General features: G+C 43.0%; 1 protein-coding gene across 2 annotated transcripts in view; it reads right to left on the bottom strand.

Annotated features, from left to right (window-relative positions):
• Ubac2 (UBA domain containing 2) overlaps positions 1–21016 on the bottom strand; it is a 141925-nt gene that overhangs the window by 108656 nt on the left and 12253 nt on the right. For both annotated transcript variants that reach the window (XM_052190592.1, XM_052190591.1), the window contains exons 2-4: positions 7707–7834; positions 5772–5891; positions 4994–5103 (exon numbers count right to left, since the gene is read on the bottom strand). In XM_052190592.1, coding sequence (XP_052046552.1) covers positions 4994–5103; positions 5772–5891; positions 7707–7834 — 358 coding nt within the window. The remainder of the gene's footprint in view (positions 1–4993; positions 5104–5771; positions 5892–7706; positions 7835–21016) is intronic.

Consider the following 21016-nt stretch of genomic DNA (forward strand, 5'->3'; position numbering starts at 1 on the left):
AAATAACATGATCATGAATTACCTGGGGGGAAACACACAAATTAGGCTTCATAATCAAGCCTTATCTGAGAAGGTGGTTAGCAGGCTTAACATATTTAGATTCTGTATATACTCATAAGAGAAAAGAAAAGAAGCTATTGTCCAAAATAATTTGATGAATCCCCTTACATGGAGTTTACCCTTAGGGTGTATTTTATGTTCTAAGCATCAGCTTTCATAATTTCAATATAAGCAACTCTGCCAGACACCACAGAGCATAACCAAAGGAAGCAGGAAGCGCCACTGGCCTCCCCAGCCCTTTCTTGTAAGAACAGATGCACTCAACAAACTTGCTGCCTCCAAACCCTAAGGCAACTCACTCCTATATCATGAGATGCTTACAAAGCAGCTAAATCTGTTACACTACCAACAGCTTACTCTTCTTATACAGTAAAATACACAGACACACACACGCACACGCACACATACACAGCTAATACACACACACAAGTATACATATACAAGTACACACACACACAAAGCCAGAGAATCATAGGTGCTGATCCTAGCCTATCTATTTGATCTCTCCATAAAGAAACATCTTGTCTAAAAGAAACTGAATTACAACATATAAAACTCCTACTGTTCTAAACATGGAAACAGATGTTCAGACTTACAACTTCCTCTGCAAAATCACCTTTATTACTCTTTTTTCTTGTTTTGGAACAGGGTACAACTCTGGGTGGCCTGGAATTTAATACAGAGCCAGGGTGGCCTTAAATTCAGTGATCCACCTGCCCCTGCCTCTTTTCAGGTCTGATATTAATTTTTCAAAAATCATAAATGTTTGCCAAATGTCATAATTACAAGACACAAGAGCAAAGATGGTATGTTGATACAGTTTTTGAACAAAGGAAAAAATGATGGAAGAGTAAAATTCTTTAATAAGCATTAGAGAGGGAGAGCCCTTCGTTCAGCGTGGAGTTTAGGGTGCAAATGCAGTCACTGGGGGGCGGGGCACAGTAGCCTCGCAGGGGTAAAGAGGCCCTGCATCTGCCCAGCCTAGGGGGAAGAGAAGGTGCTTAGTCATGGCCTGTTTTCAACCTTTCGCACAATCTTCTCTTGGGCAGGTTCCCTGCAAGATTTTTCCAAAAGCTTTCCTTGAAGAACGTGCTGAGAGCATCAAGCACGAGAGCGCAGACACGACGCTGAGGTGGACCATGCCCTGTGGTCCTCACAGGGAACTGCATGTAACGGAAACAATTCACAAAAGCATAACTATTTAGCACTGCAAGCAGATGCTCTTAAAAATGTATTATATGTATGTACAGCATGTGTAGGCATGTGTGTACCGCAACATGTATGTGGACATCACAGAGCGACCTGTATGAGTGATTGCCTCCCTCCAGTCCGTCACATAAACTCCAGGGATCACACTCAGACATCAGGCTTGGCAGCACGTGCCATTACCCACTGATGACTCTCATTAGCACCAAGCACACTCTAACATAGGAAGACAAGTCAAATGCAATTAATCTGGAGAAGTTTGATTCTGGAAAATAAATACACACACATAAAATATAAACAACTAATAAATAATAGGTATATTAGAGCAAATGTGTCAGGCACAAGCAGGACATGTGACAGGACATAGCTAACATATTTAGCTTTTAATAATGTAGCTACATTGAAAACAATGGAGTTTTTTTTTCTGAGTTGAAGTAAGTTGTGAGCATCCATTAGATGCCAGGTGCATTTTCTACACAGAGCATTAGGGAAACACAGCCCAGTCTATGTAGATGTCAACAACCTTGCTTAGAGTCTAACTCAGACTCATGTTAGCGATTATCCTCTCAGAGTCTCTGAATATACCAAGTAAGATCCTTCACAAAGGCCTAGTCAAAAAATAATACATGCAATATATTAGCTGAATTAGTAAAACATTTACTGTAACACTGTACACAACGGCCTGAGCAATTCTACCTTGGCAAGAGGTATCCAAGAGCAAGCTGGTTGGGAAAGGCTGGTTGGGAGACAGCATCGGAATACAGGAGCTCAAGGAGAGAAGGGAACCAAACAGGGACGCAGCTTCAAGATGCTAGTTAAGGCACCACCTCACCTCTTCATGGCTGTGCAGCAGAGCGCCTCCAATCCATGAGTGAGAGCCAGCTACAAACCAAGCTCACACGCAGTATGGAGCACGGGCGCTTGCAAGAGGTCACTAACTAGTAAGTGGCACAGCTGGAACCCAGCCCTGTGCAGGCCAACAGCACGGTGCTGCTCCTCCTGCCACTCCAGATCTGTACAGGCCATGACCACACTACTGCGCCTCCCGCCCCTCCAGGTGGCCCCTGAGACTCTGACCCTTATTTTGAAGGAAGTGAAGATTTCAGGTTTGGGTTTTGGCTTTTAGTTTTTGTAATTCTACCACAGCTGTGACAGTTGTTTTCATCCTTTAACACTGATTTTTATAGCATGTGTCTGTGTGAAAGTATACTGTGAAAATGTGTGAGTATATGTGAATGAAAATGGGTGTGTGTGTGAATGTGTGTGTATGTGTGTATGAGAGTGTATGTGACTGGCCAGACCTCATACAGAACCTAAGAGAACACAAATGCCAGCCCAGGCTACTATACCCAGCAAAACTCTCAATCATCATAGATGGAGAAACCAAGATATTCCATGATAAAACCAAATTTACACAATATCTGTCCACAAATCCAGCCCTACAAAGGATAATTGATGGAAAATGCCAATACAAGGAGGGAAACTACACCCTAGAAAAAGCAAGAAAGTAATCTTCTTCCAACAAACCCAAAAGAAGATACCCACACAAACATTAAAATAACATCAAAAATAACAGGAAGCAACAATCACTATTCCGTAATATCAACAACAATGGACTCAACTTCCCAATAAAAAGACATAGACTAACAAAATATTTCTCATGTAAATCTTCAATTTTATCAGAAAATGTTTGTAATTCCCCTTTTAATTAATTTAGTAATGTTTTTTATGTCTACCATTTTATCTGCATTATTTTTCATGATAATTTTAATATGTCTTTCTATATACTTCCTCTATTTTATCAGAAATGTTTGCAATGTAAATCTTTGATTGTATCACAAATGTTTCTAAGTTCCACCTTCAATTTAGAGAAAGTTTTTATATCTACCATTTTATATGTAAAATTTTCCATGAAATAGTCAATTTTAACGTGTTTGTCTATATATTTCTTGAATTTTACCAGAAATATTTTCCATGTAAATCTTCAATTTTATCTGAAAATGTTTATAATTCCACCTTCAATCAACTTAGAGAGTGTGTATGAGGGAGAGTGTATGGCGTGTCTAAGTGTATATGTAAATGTATATATGTGAGTGTACATATGTATGTAAAAGAGTGTATGATGTGTATGAGAGTATATGTGTATATGAGTTTATGTGTGTATGAAAATGTGTTTGAATATGTGTGTGAATGTAAAAATGTGTTTGAGTATGTGTGTGTTATGTGTATGCATGTGTTTGTATATGTGACCGTGTATATGTATGTGACAGTATGTGTGTGTGTGTATGTGTGTGTGTGTGTGTTGGGGAGTATGTGTGTATATGTGTGCATACGTGTATAGGTCATAGCACACATATGGAGGTCACAGGACAACTCACTTTTCTCCTTCCACCTTTATGTGCATTCTAGGGATCTAACTTAGGTCATCTGGCTTGCTGTGTGACCACTCTCCAGTCCCATTCTTACACCCACAAATTGCACACCTGCCTCTAAAACTCAGCAGCCTTTGTTGAGAACCAGTAAGAACTGAAATGATGAGAAATATTCTGAGAGAAATGAATGCCTCAGCAATGCTATGAACAGAGTTCTCCTCCAGGACTACACACAGCTCACAGGAGTAGCCCGCACTCCCCAGCCGACCACACTAACACGAGACTTAACAAGGGTGTGCAGCGATGGTGACACATGACCATTCGTGCTGACGCTAACCCAGCACTACTTACATCTCCAAAATAAAGATCCAGCCTGCTTTACAATCAAGGGACCTAATACACCGAACAGTTCTCAAACCCATATTGTGAACTCAGAACAAGGCTAAAGTTAGCCTGCACAGAATTTTAAATATCCAGTCTCTCTAATTCCACACAATCATGTCTCTCAAACACAGGCTCATAGGCTTGATTGTGATATTCATTGAGGCCCTTTGCGCCCACTGTCAACACTGGTCTTGGCTCCCAGTTACTGCACATGTTTATACAGTCTTGCTTTGAAGATCAACACCATATGGAAGTATAACCAAGCTGGTCTGTCACTGTGGGAAGCACAAAGCTATTACCCGTACATCAACTTTCCTCTACCTTTGTGGAAGTACAGAAATGATAATCTAAAAATTTCTTCAGAAACTTAACTTCAGTATATATTTATTTTATCATCAGTCTATTTAATTTTGAATTTTTGCACTTAATTAGCTCATAAAATTACAATAGCAAAATATCACTATAAAAATATACAAAACAAATTCAGTCTCAAGGAATTTGGTTATAAACTTATTATCCTAGTACTTAGAAAGCCTGAGGCAAAAAAATCTTGAATTAGAGACCATCTTGAGCTATATAGGAGACACTGTCTCAAACAAACAAACAAAAATTGTGGAATAATGTTAGAGCTAAAAGAAAAAGAATTACTGCAAAACTGATCAGTTGAAGAACATGAGGATATGTAAGCACACACTCGATTCTCTTTACACACATACATACCTACTATACCTGAAAGTAAAGTCTTGGATTTTAGACAGAATAGCATTCACTATAGCTCGGGATGGCCTGAAACTCACTATGTAGCACAGGATGGCCTTGAAATCAGAGATCCACCTGCCTCTGCCTCCTGAGTGCCTGGACTAAAGGTGTGGCCAACTTAAAAGACTTTTGGTGAGAGTTTGTAAATGAGACATCATTTCAAATAGATTTAAGAATCCTAAATAAATGACTCCAAACTATGAGCTACTTACAATCCAGAAGGTAAATTACTGGCCACAGAGACACCAAGCAAACACTGCACGGCTTCCACGAGGATAAAGTCAAACAAGGCTGACAAGACCCAGGAGCCCAGCAGGAAGGACTAAAAGCAAAATGATAAATGAAATGAGTTAGCTAAAAATAGTTAACAGTTATTTAGTTAGCATGAGCTAGGGCGTGGGGGTATGAGTACAGTCTATATATACAGGTATGCACCGATACATATATATACATTACATATATATGAACACATGCATAAGCTTATTTTGTTACTTGTTTTTGTTACTTTTCAAAATTGGGAAGTAAGCCATAATTGTTTATATGTATTAGCTTCTACAATTTCTAGATATGTTGAAACAGACATTTAATTAAAACATAGTGCTAATAAGTAGCACATATACAATTAAGCCAATAAGTGACCAGAATTTCATTAGATAAATTTCTAATTAAAAATCGTTATTAATGACATATCCTTAATGTCTTGTATTATCATCACTATCATTTCATTATTTTATCATTATTTTTTCTTTGGTTAATGTCTAAGTCACAAATCAGATCTAGAATCACATAATTTAAGCAATAATTATAAATAACATGCTAAGTTTTTTTTTTAATGGAAGGCATTTTTAAAACAAAGCCCCAGAGCAGTGTTGTCCATCTGAGGTCCCAGAGGCCTACCTGGGCAAATCAGCATATGCAAATGAGGAATGCAGATATGGCCATTTCATTCTGGAACCTCAGTAGAAGACATTAACACGTGGGATAACTTACTGCGAACTTCCTGCTTCCGTATCTTCTTTCAAATATTCTGAAGTTATAAATGAGAAGACCACTACAGAAGGCGTCTTTCAGGTCAAGGCATATTATTCTTCCACATATCAGCCTCCAAATCTGCACAGAGGTTAAAAGCAGAGCATGGGGTGAGGTGGACCTTGGACTGCCCAGGTCACGGCACACAAGCAATGGGAAAGGCAGCCAGCAGCCTATCTTGGATAGAGAGTGCGCGCACATACACATACACACACACACACACACACACACACACACACACACACACACAGCAAAGCAAAGCAAAGCAAAGCAAAGACGTAAATGACAATTTGGGTAAAACTTCAACAATACACTTTCTGAACTTAATCACCAAAAAACAAAACATGTGGCAATTCTGGGGACCTGCTAATAAATATTTTCAGCTTAAAAAGACAATCAGCTTGGAATACCATGCTCTGGCTAGGTGGAAATAAAGGCACAAATAAGGAAAACACCACTTTGCAAAGGCCTATTTTGAGTCTTTAACGTTCTCCAAATGTGAGAGAACCCTGAGCTTCCTTTGATTTATTGTGAAACGGAAGTCAAATTTACCATGTTAACTATTTTCAAGCACACATCTCAGTGCTGTTGGGAATGTATAGTGCTGTGCACTGTCCTATTACCCTAAACACTGCACTGTGGACATTAACTTGCCACCTTTCCCACAGCCTTGGTAGCCTCTCTCTGTCTCACTCTCTGCCTATGAATTTGCCTTTGTTGGGCACATGCATTATGAGGAAGGTGTCAGCAAGCAGAAACACGTTTACACTCAGGGTGGCAAAGGGAGCTGCCAGGGCACCCAGCAAGCTGGTACTAACACCTGCCCCACACAAGACCCACACATCAGCTCTGAAGGCGGAGCGAGCTCTGTTCTTTCCACAGCACAGTTCTTGGTTTAATTCCCTTTACAGATGCATTAATTCAGAACATGTCACAGATGAGTGAGAGTAAACCTCCTCATCGAATATACAGAGACAAGTTTTGGAAAATGTGGGAGTGGATTCTCTCCTTCCACCACATGGGTCCCAGAAAATGAACTCAAGTCTCTCAGACTTGGTGACAAATGCCATTAGTGACAGATCCATCTCACTAGCCCACAAATTTTCTTGAAACTATAAACTGAATTTCCATGAGTAAAACCTGAAATAGAAACTACCAGTCAGTAAAAGGAAATGCTGAGTTTCTCCATAACTAGAAAGTGTGCCTGTGAATACAGTATTAGTAACATCTCTCACAGACTCAGGGGCTTTGTGCTCAGCCTTACATGAGGTATCTCTATCACACTCCCTCCTAAGGCCTAGGGAACACTGCCAAAGAGGGGATACCTAGCCTGTAAGAGCCAGGGGCTGAGGATGTGCCGTCAAACTGTCTCCTGGATGTGTCAAAGCTGTCACACTTGTGAACTCTCCGCTGTGGAGCCTGAATGAGACCCATATAAGATCAAGCCAGTCAACATTGTAGCATGGAGAACACAGGGGCTCAGAGCCCCAGCCCTAGTTGAGGAGATATCAGCAACTGATGGCAGTTGAAAGGGGCAGGATCTGTTTCTTTACAGGTGTGACCCCTGATGGACTGACCATTTTCCCCACACTCCAGAGAATGACCCTATATCCATGCGCAGATGGGCAGCAGTGATTGGATGAAGAGGAGGAAGAAGACTGGGAAGAAGGAAAGGAGGAGATAAAAGGTAGAAGGACATGGTGGGAGTGGGTCTGGGAGGAGCTGGAGGGGGACAGAGAGGATAAATATAATCAAAATACATGAATATACTTAAAACTTTAAAAGCTATTGTTGACACTTTAGGGGTTTTGAAGAACTAAGAAATTGTAGGAAGAAAAGTCAAGCCTAGAAAAACATCCCCTCTCCTCCCAGATGCCAAAGGAGCAGTGGGCCCACCTGGTAGTCGTTCTTGACAGCATGGAGGTCATACACGAAGAACTTCTGACAGTGAGGCAGCAAGAGAGTCAGCAGAAGGGACAGGGCGCTGGGGATCAGCAAAAGACTCTTTGACAGAGGTGCCTTATCTAGGAAGAAAACCATGTTCAGAATGACTGGGATTTTAAAAACAAAACAAACCACTCACAAGATGAAAAGCTGGGAGAGCTAATTTGTTTAGAATGAGAAGAAAGCCTAAGTCCTGCAGCTCAGGCATTTGGCTCTTCCTGAAACATCTACCAGCAGCTATGACCACTGACAGCAGGCAGGTGCGACTCTCTTAAGGCCTCACAGGAGACCAAAGGAAGCAAATACCCAGTAGCCTCCAGATAGCACGGATACCCCCTCCCCGCCGCCCCCCCTCCCCAGTTAGCATCTGGGGATAACAGAAGCATATATTGGTTTGAAAAGATTTTAAAGGATTTTAAATGATAACACTGCTGGCTGCAGTGACCTCCTGAGGTTTTCCACAGTGAACAGGAGGAACCAATATAAGTTTTTCAGGAAGGTTCCTGGAACCTCTGCCTTATCCTATGTGGCCATTGGGTGTGTGATCATTTGTAACCAAAACTACAGGCAACCAACACAAGACAAGAAGACATCCCAGAAGACGTGCTTCACAAGACAACTCCTCAGGCGGATTACATGACACTGACATCACAAGGAATGAAAACTACTGGAAACCCAGCCAAACTCACATGTAGGAAATTCACAATTTCTTATAAAGCACTCCATTTGTAACATGTTACAACAGACTGGCACTTCTCAAACCACTCAATGCTTTTGCAAAGAAGCAAAGCACTTTAGCGCTCAAATGTTTTTCACATGCTATGATATATTGAATATTAGTGTTACTACTTTCCTTGCCCTGTACATTTCTAACTATAAAGAGAGGTTTCAGCTAATGTGACCATTTGTACAGTCCGGCAGTCCTGAGGGTGCCTGGCACGTGCAGATCTTTCCACAACAGCTCCTGTGCACTCCTACCGCCCATTTCCTCCTAGGAAGAACTACAACCTCATCCTTGCTCAGCAGATCCCTACCCTTGGGGCCCAACTGCTCCCAGACCCACCTGCCTCCAATCCCATCTGCTCATCCTCTGCTATGTGTATCCTTGCTGCAACCCTCCTGTGCACCTCACTACTTCTTGTACACAGTGACTTTCAGTTCTTTTGGGAAAATGTTTCCAGACTTATTTCTCTTTCCTCCACAGCCTGAGGGAACTAGCCTAGACAGTGTCACCCACTCTGTGGCACTCAGGGTTCCCTGCAGTTCTAACTTACCAGTGATGTGTAGGATACCAGGAGGGAGTCCACAGACCAGAGAGAGGACATGCCCAGCTTACCAATGGCAAGGCCACTGGAGACACCACTGATGGACCCTTTCAGAGTCTATATGTTATTTATAAGAAATCCCTGTGGATGAACTTACCCATCAAGTTGGTGCTGTGGTTATCACGTTTGTGCAAGCCCAGCTATTTTCTCCCTGGTTAGGTCTTGCATACATCTATACCGGAACTACCATAGAGTGTTGAACTCTCTTCACCAAGGCTTGCCAGATCTCAAACCTGACAGAGCACCCTACTGCCTAGGGCCTCAACAGGACACAAGGGCCCACAGCTGTGAGCACAGCCAGCCTTAGTTTATCTTGCACCACAGAAGTCTCAGCTTTCCTTGCCTGTAGAATGGGGAATAAGAGCTCAGCTGAAATGGTAGGAACTTATATGAGGCTCCATGGTATGGCACCTGCCCAGTCTTCGTACCTCTGGGCCTCAGCACTGCATATGCACGCGCGCACACACACACACTCACACACACACACACACACACACACACTCCTACCATTGTCACCCTGACAACCCCACTGGAGGGTGGGTTTCTCTCCTGGTCCAGATGAGATCCTTTATTCCTATGACAAGACCAGAGAAAGGATGCAGTCATGCAGGCACACCCAAAGGACAGCAGCTCCTCTTCCCGCTTTCACCTTCCCTGTGACAGACAGCCACACCTGCCTGAGCAAGTCAACATGACTAGAGAAAACCACACAGCTGAGCTGTAGATTGATTCCTGGTCCCAAGTCTTATGCTGGACAATTCTCTGACCAGCATTCTCAACACTGCTCTCTAGAAACCTTCCCGGCCATCTTACTTTATGTCATCTCCTACCAGCTCCTCCCAAGGTCACTCTGCCAATGACCACCAATGAGGTAAGAACTTTGGTTATATCCCTGACCCAACTCTAAAATCACTAAGCACTTTCTATCCATCACAAATGTTCCTAGGCCCTAGGATTCAGCAGGGACATCAGGACAAAGGCTCTACTTTTACCATCCACATGAGAAAAAAAGAAAAGATTGACATGTGGAAACAAATGCTACAGAAAAGCCAAGCAGGCAAAGCCTAAGGCTGCTGTCCACCATGTAACCCCTTAGTGGGTTCCCAGACACAAGGCAGTGCCACTGATCCCCACCAACAGACATCATGTGTAGCAATGTGATTTGCTTGAGTCACATAAACCTAAGATATGTCACTTCCAGACAGATACTTAGAGCCAGGGAACCATTCATGTTCTTCCCGTCTACCAGAGCTCAAGATGGCAGCCACCCTATCCAAAAGATGATCCAGCTTAAGGCAGTGGAGGATAGGCACTCCCAATCCCAGCTTGATTCTCAATGGCACTGGGAATCAAGGCGTGTTCTTGTGAATCAGGCCTCTGGGCTTTGGCCTTGGTACTGACTGGGGAGAGACTTCTAGTGGAAGAGGCAGGTGTCATTCTATATGGGGCAGCCAGAGAAAACCCTCTTCAGCAGTAAGATCTACACAGAGACCTTAGCAAGTAAGCCTTGCAGATATTTGGGGAAGAAAATCTACCAACGGAAAATAAAACCACACATTCTTTAACAGAGCCACGTTCAGCAGGCAAGAGGCCCAGGCACACTGAAAGCACAGGCAAACAGGCAGACTGTACAGCCAAAGAAGTGGGAAGCAGTGAGCAGAACCTGGAGGCACAAGGAGGCTTTCCAAACCTTCCCTGAGAGTTGCAGGTGTCTGGGGTGGGGCCAAGGGTGTTAGGGGGAAGGATAATGCATCCAAGTTACATCACCATCTGAGTCATTAAACTGAGATTTCGGGAAGACTAGACTAGAAGAGGCATCCAAGCAGGAGGGTGTTCAGATGATCCAGGTAAGAAACACTGACAGTCAACCCAGGAGCCAAGGAAGGAAGGGGGCTGCCGGGCCCCCCTTGATTCTGAAACTACCCTACAACAATCTGTCCCATTTGTCCTGACTGTGACTTAGGTTCACCAGCTCTGTGACTGAAGTAGACTGTAAGAAAGCCTAAGATGTCACAAACTCTGCAGGCAGACTTCAGTTTAAAAAAAAAAAAAAAAAGTGTTTCTTTGTTAGTTCCCACCGCAGTTCCAGAAGAGCGCAGGCTCTTGGTGGCAGCAGCTGAGTCTGGCTTACTTGTGGCCGCAGCAGCAGGGGCTTCCCAAAGGCAGTCAATGGGCCTTTGTTAGATGCACTGGCTCTGAGGAAGAACAGGTATTCAAGTACTTACCCCACTGTCCACTGATGCACAATAAACCTACTGCACATACAGTTTCATGGCAACATACAGCCGTGAAAAGGGGGAGGGTGGCAGATTCTAATCATTAGACTGTGGGTGAACCCAAGGACACTGAGCTAAATGAAATAAGTCTGTGATAAGAAGGCAAATATCCCATGATTCTCTTTACAAGAGGCATCTAGAATGGTGAAATTCATAAAATCAGAAAGTAAAATGCTGGCTCACAAAAGCAGTTGGCACTAGGGAGTTGCTTGATGACACAGTTATGGTTCTGGAGGAAAGAGAGTCCTGGGGTTTTACACAAAACTGTGGATGAGCCTCATGCTGCTGACATGTGCGCCTGAACAGGCTACACAGTGCTATACTTTATTGAAATTAAACATGAAAAGAGGAGCTGGTGGAGCTGGAGAGGTGGCTCAGTGGTTAAGAGCACTGAAGGCTCTTACAGAGATCCTGAGTTCAAATCCCAGCAACCGCATGGTGACCACAACCATCTGTAATGGGATCTGACGCCCTCTTCTGCTGTGTCTGAAGACAACAACAGTGCACTCACATACATAAATTAAATAAACTTAAAAAAAAAAAAAAAAAAAAAGAGGAGCTGGTGAGATGACTCTATGGTTAAAAACCCTGGCTGCTTCTAGAAAACCCAGATTTGGTTCCCAGCACCCATGTAGTGGCTCACAACCATCTGTAACTCCAGTTCTGTGTGACTCCGACATATACAGACATATTTGCAGGCAAAACCATACACAGAAAATAAATTGTGTTAGAAAATCAAAAGTAAACATACTTACTAGTGAAGGCTAACGAGAAATAAAAACATCATGACACATAAGTCAAGTGCCTGACCGCCTAAGTGCGATCCCCAAGACCGAGGGAAAGGAAGGGGGCCAACTCTACCTGTAGTCTGACCTCCATGGCCGGCATACACCCGACCGCTACGGAAACTAACAAAGACCAAATGGTTTATTTTTTACATGACCAATTCAATTTTATCCAGGGCAGGTGGGAATATAAACTAATCAACATAATCTACCATATTAATGGGTTAAAAGACAATAAACTGTGATGAGTCTCACTAATGCGTAACAACAATTAAACAAAAAAGGCCATGAATCTGGAAGGAAGGGATTTGGGACACAGAGGGAGGAGAATTTGAAGGGAGGAAAGAGGGGGAAATTTCTGTAATTACAATTTCAAAAAATAAAATTTAAATAAAATACAGTATGTTGAAGAAAACATCAATTTCCCTTGCTCTGTGTCACTGCCTCTAGCACAGACAACACGGACAGCCCAGTTTATTCTATGGCCTTGCTCCTGGCACTCACTCCTTTCTGCATCGGCCTTGGGCACAGCTCTCCCCACTCCTCCAGTTCGGTTCTGTCCAGGACCCACTGCAGTCCCACCCTCAGGGCTTCAGTCTGCTGTGCTAGTTTCACAGTATTCATCTAACTCTTTGTTTTCGTCATCAGGCAGACTCTATGACAGCAGAAGGGTTTCTCTGCTCCCTATTCTGTCCCCACAGCTCAAACACCACCTGGCATTCAGTAGCCTTTCAGTACCTTTGGTGGTTAGGAAAAAAAAAAGAATCACATCCAGTTCTCAAGGCAAGCACTAGACTGAAGAAAAATGGCTGTGGAGAGTAAGTGACTTTGCATGACAACAAGGGCCTGAGCTTGGGTGCTCCAGACAGGAGAGGTGTGACAAAGGCTGGCAGGCAGGCAAGTAGTTAGCAGAGCAGCAAAAGTGAAGGGGCTGGAGGGTGGGGGAGGGGGCACACCTGATAGCATCATCAAGTTCCTGAACCACTTTTAGCACACCCTCTTCAAACCAATGACCCTCTCAACCCACTTCAGAGAAGCTTCTATTAGCAATAGAGAGTAATTAACACAGACCCACAACTAGCCAAGGTTTAGAGAGTAAAAGATTGTAGAATATTCAGCCCTAATATTCAACCTAAATTCACCCCTCCACCCGCCAAGGCTCAGAGATCACTGAGGAAGAGGGGGCAGAAAGAGTGTGAAAGCAGAGGTGGTGACAGAGGTGACTGGGAAACCCCCGCGGTCTGCATGAACTCAGAGTTAGACAGCAAGCCCTAGGGACCTGCTCTCAGGGGTGCAGGAGAGCAAGCACACAGTCCCACCCCAACAGCGCAGCTGCTGACAACTGTGAGCTGCTGTGAGAAGAGCACCTTCTCCGTGTGTACAGCCCCAAGTACAGTGATCACGCTCCAGGAGAAAACCATAGACCTAAGAATATTTTGGCAGCACAAATTATCTTAAGGGTTTTGTTGTTTGTAAAAGGTCACAGAGCTAGGTGGGTTAAAAAACGGTCTGGGAAGAGTTGAGTGGTGATTGTGACCAAAATATATTGTACAAAGCTCTCAAAGAACTAGCAATTTTTTCATCCTGTTGGCTCCCACCAACGTGGCAGATCAGCAAGGACCTGCTGAGATGCCTGGAAGAGTCGGTTACATTTGTACCATAGTGTAGACTGGTGCTGGCCAGTGTAGGGTGGAAAGAGCCTTGCTGGAGAAATGAAGAAGCATGCATAATCAGTTTACACCAAGTGGCACTCTGAGTGAGCCACTCGGGAAGAGACTGAGTGAGCACTGAGGTTGAGACACAAGTATCTCACAGTAGCCTAGCAAGCAACCAACCAGTTAAAGCAACCAATTAAAAATCAAACCCCGACAATCTGATCCTAACATAGCCTACATTTTACTACCATGCAGCTCCACTACGTGCTGTCCATTATGTAAAAGACATATATACTGTCACAAAAAGCACTAACAAATCACAGCTGTGCCTTGTCCATAACAAATACATGCAATTTTGAATGGAGACAGCAAAAGAGTACAGGGTGTGGGAAATGTGGTGCATACTTACTAAATGATGAAATTATCAAAACTAAGACATTTAACTATGGTGTTAATATGAAACCCACCCCAAAGGCTACTGAAAGCCTGGTCCAAAAGCAGCAATCATGGTGCCTAGATGGCGCTGGGACTAAACACATTACTGGGTTAGCTCAGAGCCAAAAGGCCTGCTGTAGAGTTGTGCTTCTTTCTGCAAGTGTCCTCCTCCTCCATCTCTTCTCTCCCTCTTTCCCTCCCCTTCTTCCTTCCCCTTACCCTCCACCCTCTGTGGCAACCAACACAACCTCTCTCTATGCCTCTCTCTCTCCATCCTTTCACCCATTCATAAGGGCTATGGAACCAGCTAACCTCAGATTAGCATTTCTAAAGCCATGATCTGAAGCAAAGCTTTCCTCTCTGAAATTGTTCTTCCCAGGCACCTGTCACTATGGTGGAAAGCTCAAACGCATTCTCATTCATTCTCTCTCTCTCTCTCTCTCTCTCTCTCTCTCTCTCTCTCTCTCTCTCTCTCTCACACACACACACACACACACACACACACACAGAGTCTCAAACACATATTCTCTCTCAAACTGACACTCTCTCATATACATACAATCTCTCTCACACTCACATACACTCTCACACACACACACACTCACTCACAGTCTCACACACATATTCTCTCTCAAACTGACACTCTCTCATATATACACACAAGTCTCTCTCATACACTCTCACACACACTCTCACATACACACATTCACTCTCTCACATACACACGTTCTCTCTCTCTCTCCCTCCCTCCCTCTCGCTCTTCTGGCATCATCTGTATTACTGTGAAAACAGTATCTGTAAGTGCCCAAAAGGAAAATGGGAAAATTAAATGAGGATCTACATGTAAGACGGAATAACATTCAACATTAAGAAATAAGTACAGAATAACATTCAACATTAAGAAATAAGTAGTATAAAAATACTACCTATTAGAAAGATGTTCCAAAAATAGTATTAGTGGCATTATCATACAAAACTTTAAAAAAAAATAGTACATAAATAGGTGTTTTATAAAGCATCTATCAAAATACTAACAATGATAACATGGTCTATTCATGAGATACTTTGCTTCTTATACAAATCTAATTTAATAGAAATTTGTTTTTGTTTTGTTCTTTGAGACTGAGTTTCTCTGTGTAACAGAGCCCTGACTCTCCTGAACTCGCTTTGTAGACCAGGCTTGAACTCACAGAAATTTACCTGCCTCTGCCTCCCAGAGTAATTTTTAACTAGTTACTTATTCAAGAAGTCTGTCACATCCTCATGCTCAGAGCTCAGACCAGTCACTGGCAAACTTCCAGTCTGTGAGTAGAGTCGGGAAGCAGTTCCCATATAAAAGCCCAGGGATTAAACAAGCAAGATTTTTAAAAGTTGTTTCTCTGACAGACACTTCTTTACCTTTGAAGACAGGAATGCTATGAGTTGAATGAACAGGCAACATGTTAATCTAAAAGTAAAAGGAAAACCATCCATGGCCAAGTGCTATAAAACACCAAAGTTAAGATTTCCTTGGAGCCATTAATCTCCAGCTTCTCTTGGGTATGACAAGAGTACACACTGTTGCCTGCATAGACAACACCACTTAGGCTCAGGAAGCCCTGGCAGTATAAAATAATCACACACACACACACACACACACACACATGTCATTATATGACATATATGACAATATATATATATTATATATAATATATGTACACCATTTTTCAAATAATATAAGAAAACATACTTTCTTAAAGTAAAATTTTGATCCACAGAAAGTCAAACATAAAATAACCATATGATTTATAAATTCCACTCTTATACCCAGGAAAAGTGAAAACATAATTTGAAACAAAAGCTTACATATGAATGTTTAAAGCAGTATTATTCATAATAGGTGAAACACTACCAAGGGACCACCAACAAATGAAGAGATTAAATAAAACCTGCTCCATACAATGGAATTCTGTTGAGGGGAGAGGAGTGAGGTTCTGTACTTGCTACGTGACACGGGCAAACTTCAGAGTGCCATAATACACACATAGCAATGCCAGAAAGTAAATGCTCTAAAGGGCTGGAAAAGAATCTTGCTGAGAATTTTGCCTGAATATTTTGAGCACTGAAGACACTAACCACAGGTTTTGCTTAACCATGTGAGCTATTACAAGATGCAGGCACACCAGACGCACAGTGGGGAGCAGCAACCTGGCAACTCAATCTGCCCCCACAAGTCTGGCCTGCAAAAGTGCATGTCAAAAAACCCAGTGTGGTTCACACCCTTGCAAGGAAGGACCACCATATTCTACCGCAACACTGATCTTCCCATTACTGACTGCTTAAGGGATGCTTTAGTATCTCATGAAGTAATTTTTGCACAAACTTTTTATGAGAAAGGAACAAAACAGAAAACAAGGGTGAAACTGTACAAAAGCCAAATCAGTCAAGCACTGAGCCTTCAGCTTACACACAATTCAATTCCCAAGCTACTCAGCTTCCTGAGACGAATCCTAGAGGACTTGTCTTCAGTATGAAGAATGCATGCTTCTGGTGACCAGCTTCATAAAGACCTCTGTAAGACTGCCAGAGGTCAAAAGGTTTATTCCTATTAATCTTGTGTGTTTAGAATGTGTTTAGAGGTTAAGACAAAAAGAAACAAACAAAAAAAAACAAACTGAAAGCCACCCATAAATGACCTTCTGCCCCCAAAGCACTGGGGAGCATTCAGTGACCACAGGTACCTGCCTCATTGACTGCACCTCACTCACAGAAGTGCCTGGCAGTCAGGCAGAATGCCCAGCTCAGGACGAGAGCCAACAAACACCTGTTAAAGTACTAGTGGTGGTGAAGTCTATCAGGAAAATAAACAGAAGAAAGTACTAGGAAGGTTAGGTGCTAGAGGGGGGAAAAACAGAAAGCAGGACTTGCCCTCTAGACGCACACACAAAGTGTTTTTCTAAAGCACGCAGAGGGGATGGGGGAGAGTAGAGGCAATAAAACGTGAAAGGCTGTCCTGAGACAGCACTGAAGGTGCAGGCAGCTTCAGGCCGCAGGAAAGCACAGCAGCCTTGCAGAGCTCAAGGACATCAGTATCCGAGACTTACTTGGTGTTAGCATAGCATAGACTTACTTGGTGTTTATACTTATTGGGAAATTTAATATAAACATTAACCCTTCATTAATCACAAAGAACAGTGACTGTTGAAAGTACTCATTACATGACACACACAATCTGATCATTTCAGAGTGAAAGGGGGAGACCGGTGTTACATAAGCACAGGGTACATCTTCACAGAAGCAGCAGCTCTGAAAGGTGAGGCAAGGGACTTGGGGAAAGTTCTCCAACTGTACAGTAAACTGTAAGAGACAAAGAAACATAATTTCAAAATGAGGAAACCTAAGGTGCTTTAAGATCTGAGCCCAGATACCGGATCAAGCTAGAAACCATTAAAGTCTGAGCATCTACACGTCTCCTAGTCCCTCACTAGCCTATGAGCAGACAAAGGCTAGAAACCGCCTAACACACCTCCAGCCATGGGGCTGAGGGAAAAAAAGCAGCACTCAAAGCTCAAACACTAAAGCCAAGTCCCCAAGAGTAAAGAGCCAAATAAAAGCAAGGAGTCCAGAAAGCGGGGGAGACAGAATCCCAGCTGACATTGTGCACCGAGGCCTTGTCTGCTGCGCCTCCTGTCCAGCTGTCCTGATAACAACCCTCAGGATGCCAGACAAGTGTATCCTTTCAAATGAGGCCAGGGCGCAGGGGAGCTCTGGGAAAGAACGTGAGAGGTTACAGTGTAGAGTACCCCACCCGCACCCTCTCTCCCACCGGAGCACCAATGTCCACCTCTTCCTGGAAGTCCCCACACTATAATCTGCATGCATCGATTTTAAAGAGAACTCTATGATACAAAATTATCCCTTGGTAATTAGAGATGATAACTGCAAAAATAACCACATTCTAAACAAAACAAAGGCACTCAGTTCTACTAATTTTATTGTTAGCTGAAAACCCTAGGCCCGCCTCCTGTTCTGTTACAATAGGAAACTGATCTGTTAGAGAGGTATTCGTAAGAACACGCTGAGACTTTTATCTTTAATAGAGCTGTGACTAAGGAAGACTAAATGGCCTTCACCATTGGGTCCTGCACTGTTTAAAGCCACCTTGAGTGGTAGCAATGCCGCTGAGCACACTGCTGGGCCACCGGACCATGACATCCCTCCCAAGCCTACTCTCACATCTTTCTAACAGACAGCCTCGCTGGAAAGAAGGCTTAGCCAGCAGATAAAATCCTACAGTAACATTCTACAATGGGGAGCGGCACACACAGAGAGGAAACTCTCAAAGGAGACATGAGCTTGGGGTGACGTCAAATTTCAAAGATGACAGTGAGGGTCACGGGGAGGAAGATGCGATGATAGACAGACAGACTTCACTCAGAGACAAAATTCACAAGAAGAGCTGAGTCCACCTGACTGGAATGATTACCAAATTCTCAATAGCCATCTGCTAGCTCCTGCCCCAACTAAACATCTGGTATAGGCAGCTTAGCTGCCCAAATGCTTGACTGGCATGCATGAAGTCCTGGGTCCCATTCCGCTGAAATGCATCACATATCGGTCAGGGTGGCAACACCATGCCTGGGATCCCAGCGGGCTGAGGTAGGAGGATCTAAGCTCAAGGTGATTTAGGGCTAGGAGAATCTGCCTGGGATATGTAAGACTCTGTCTCAATCAATCAATCAATAAATAAATAAATAAAAATAAAATAAAATAAAGTGGGGAGGGTTGGAAAGTCGGCTCCACTGAGAGCCTGCAGCTCTTGCAGAGGACAGGTTCCTTTCCCAGCACCCCCATGAGGCGGCTCACAGGCACTTATAGCTCCAGGTCCAGGGCATCTGATCCTTCTGTCCTCCACAGGCACTATGCACACATAATGCACATACTAACAAGTAGGCAAATAGATAAATACTAAGCAAATAAAGTCACAACCTATGACCCCACATGAAAGGTGCACTCCAGCAGGGAAACAAAACAAACAAAAAGATGCCAAGGCAGATGATACAAGACTCAAAGAGCAGCTACAGAGAACCAACCTGAACCAGGGTAGAAAAGAAGGTGATTTCCTAGTAAGTACAACCATGGCCCTTGATTCCACAATAAATACACAACCATAGGAATGAATGTTAGAAGAGCTAATGATGTTATTTTCCATATAAAAAGTCAACCCACAGACAAATCAGGGAAGGCTTGCTATTGAATCACATTGGAAACACCACTTATGACACATAGTTAGGAAGCAAAGTGCAGAGGAAACACTGTACATTTCTTCTCTTGTTTTCTTGTTGTGACACTGCCTCACTGTGTAGTCCTATCTGGCCTCAAATACCCAGAGATGGGCTCATAGCTCATTTTTATAGTGAAATCTATTGACTATGCCAAAAATTCATAAATTAAAAAATATTTGTGGCTGGGAGTAGTGGCACATGCCTTTAATCCCAGCGCTCAGGAGGCAGAGACAGACGTATCTCTGTAAGTTCAAGGTTAGCCTCCATCTACAGATTGAGCTCCAGGACAACCAGGGATACACAGAGAAACCTGTCTTGAAAAGAAAAAGTGTGTATGTGCATGCACATGCATGCATACATACATGCATTCCTTGAAATTATAGAAATAATATTGTAATACAAAAACCAAAAATGTAAGATGAATGGCTAGGCCCCACACAAAATATGAGAAATAGTCACTTTCCCAAAGAACTGGATGAAGAGAACAAGAATGAAACATTTAATCTCTCCATTGACAAAACTGTTTTAAATTATCATGTTTGATGATTACAAATGTGTGGTGAGAAAAACCTCCTCAACCCTGGCAATGGTAGAGAAGGAAACCAAGCTTCTCATCCGGGCTTGGCTGTACAATTTCTCGTCCTCTGATCCTGTAATTCCACACCTATGACTATTCCTGTTGGATGACTTCAAGAATGTGACCACTGGCCAGCATTGGAGGCACACACCTTTGATTTCACCCACTTGGGAGGCAGAGGCAGGAGGGCCTTTGTGAGGTCAAGGCCAGCCTGGCCAACACAGTGAGTTCCAGGACAGCAAGGGCTACACAGTGAGACCCTTTCTCAAAAATACAATCAATCAATCAATGAGAAAGAATGTGAGCACTGGGTAGAGAGGTGAGGTTGATCAATGGATAAAAGCACTGGCTGCTCTTCTAAAGAACCCAGGTTTGATTCCCAGCACCCTATGGGAGCTCACTTGTCTGTAACTCCAATCCAGGGGATCCAACACCCTCTTCTGGCCTCCTTAGGGCCAAACACACATGACCTGCCCAGCCATAAATGCAGCAAAACACTCATACACATAAAATTTTTAAAATAAGAATTTAAAAAAATAAAGCCGTCCTTTAAAAATGAAAAGAATGTGACCATGGGCATAAGGTGCAACTCCAGGGGCAGAGTGCTTCCCTAGTGCTCAATGAAAACCACCAACCAAGCCAAGGGACAGGGAGGGAAAACAATGTGACCCTAATGGCCAGAGATGCTCAGCTTAACAATTTCTTGATGGAAAATACTGGGGAGAAACATTTTAGTAAGTACACATTTATGTGCATCTATCTGTATGATAAGAACACACATTGCTACAGGAAAGCTATGTCAATGCAGCTCAGCTGGGTAGGTGGGGGCAAGTGACTGTGAGACACTAATCCTTTCAACACTAAATGTCTGTGTGATTTTCTTTTTCAGAAAACAGTGTTTCAAGCTTATAAGACAAAACAAACATATCACAAGTCAGCTTTGGA

Source organism: Apodemus sylvaticus, chromosome 8, assembly GCF_947179515.1.
Source record: "Apodemus sylvaticus chromosome 8, mApoSyl1.1, whole genome shotgun sequence".
NCBI classification, from domain to species: Eukaryota; Metazoa; Chordata; class Mammalia; order Rodentia; family Muridae; genus Apodemus; species Apodemus sylvaticus.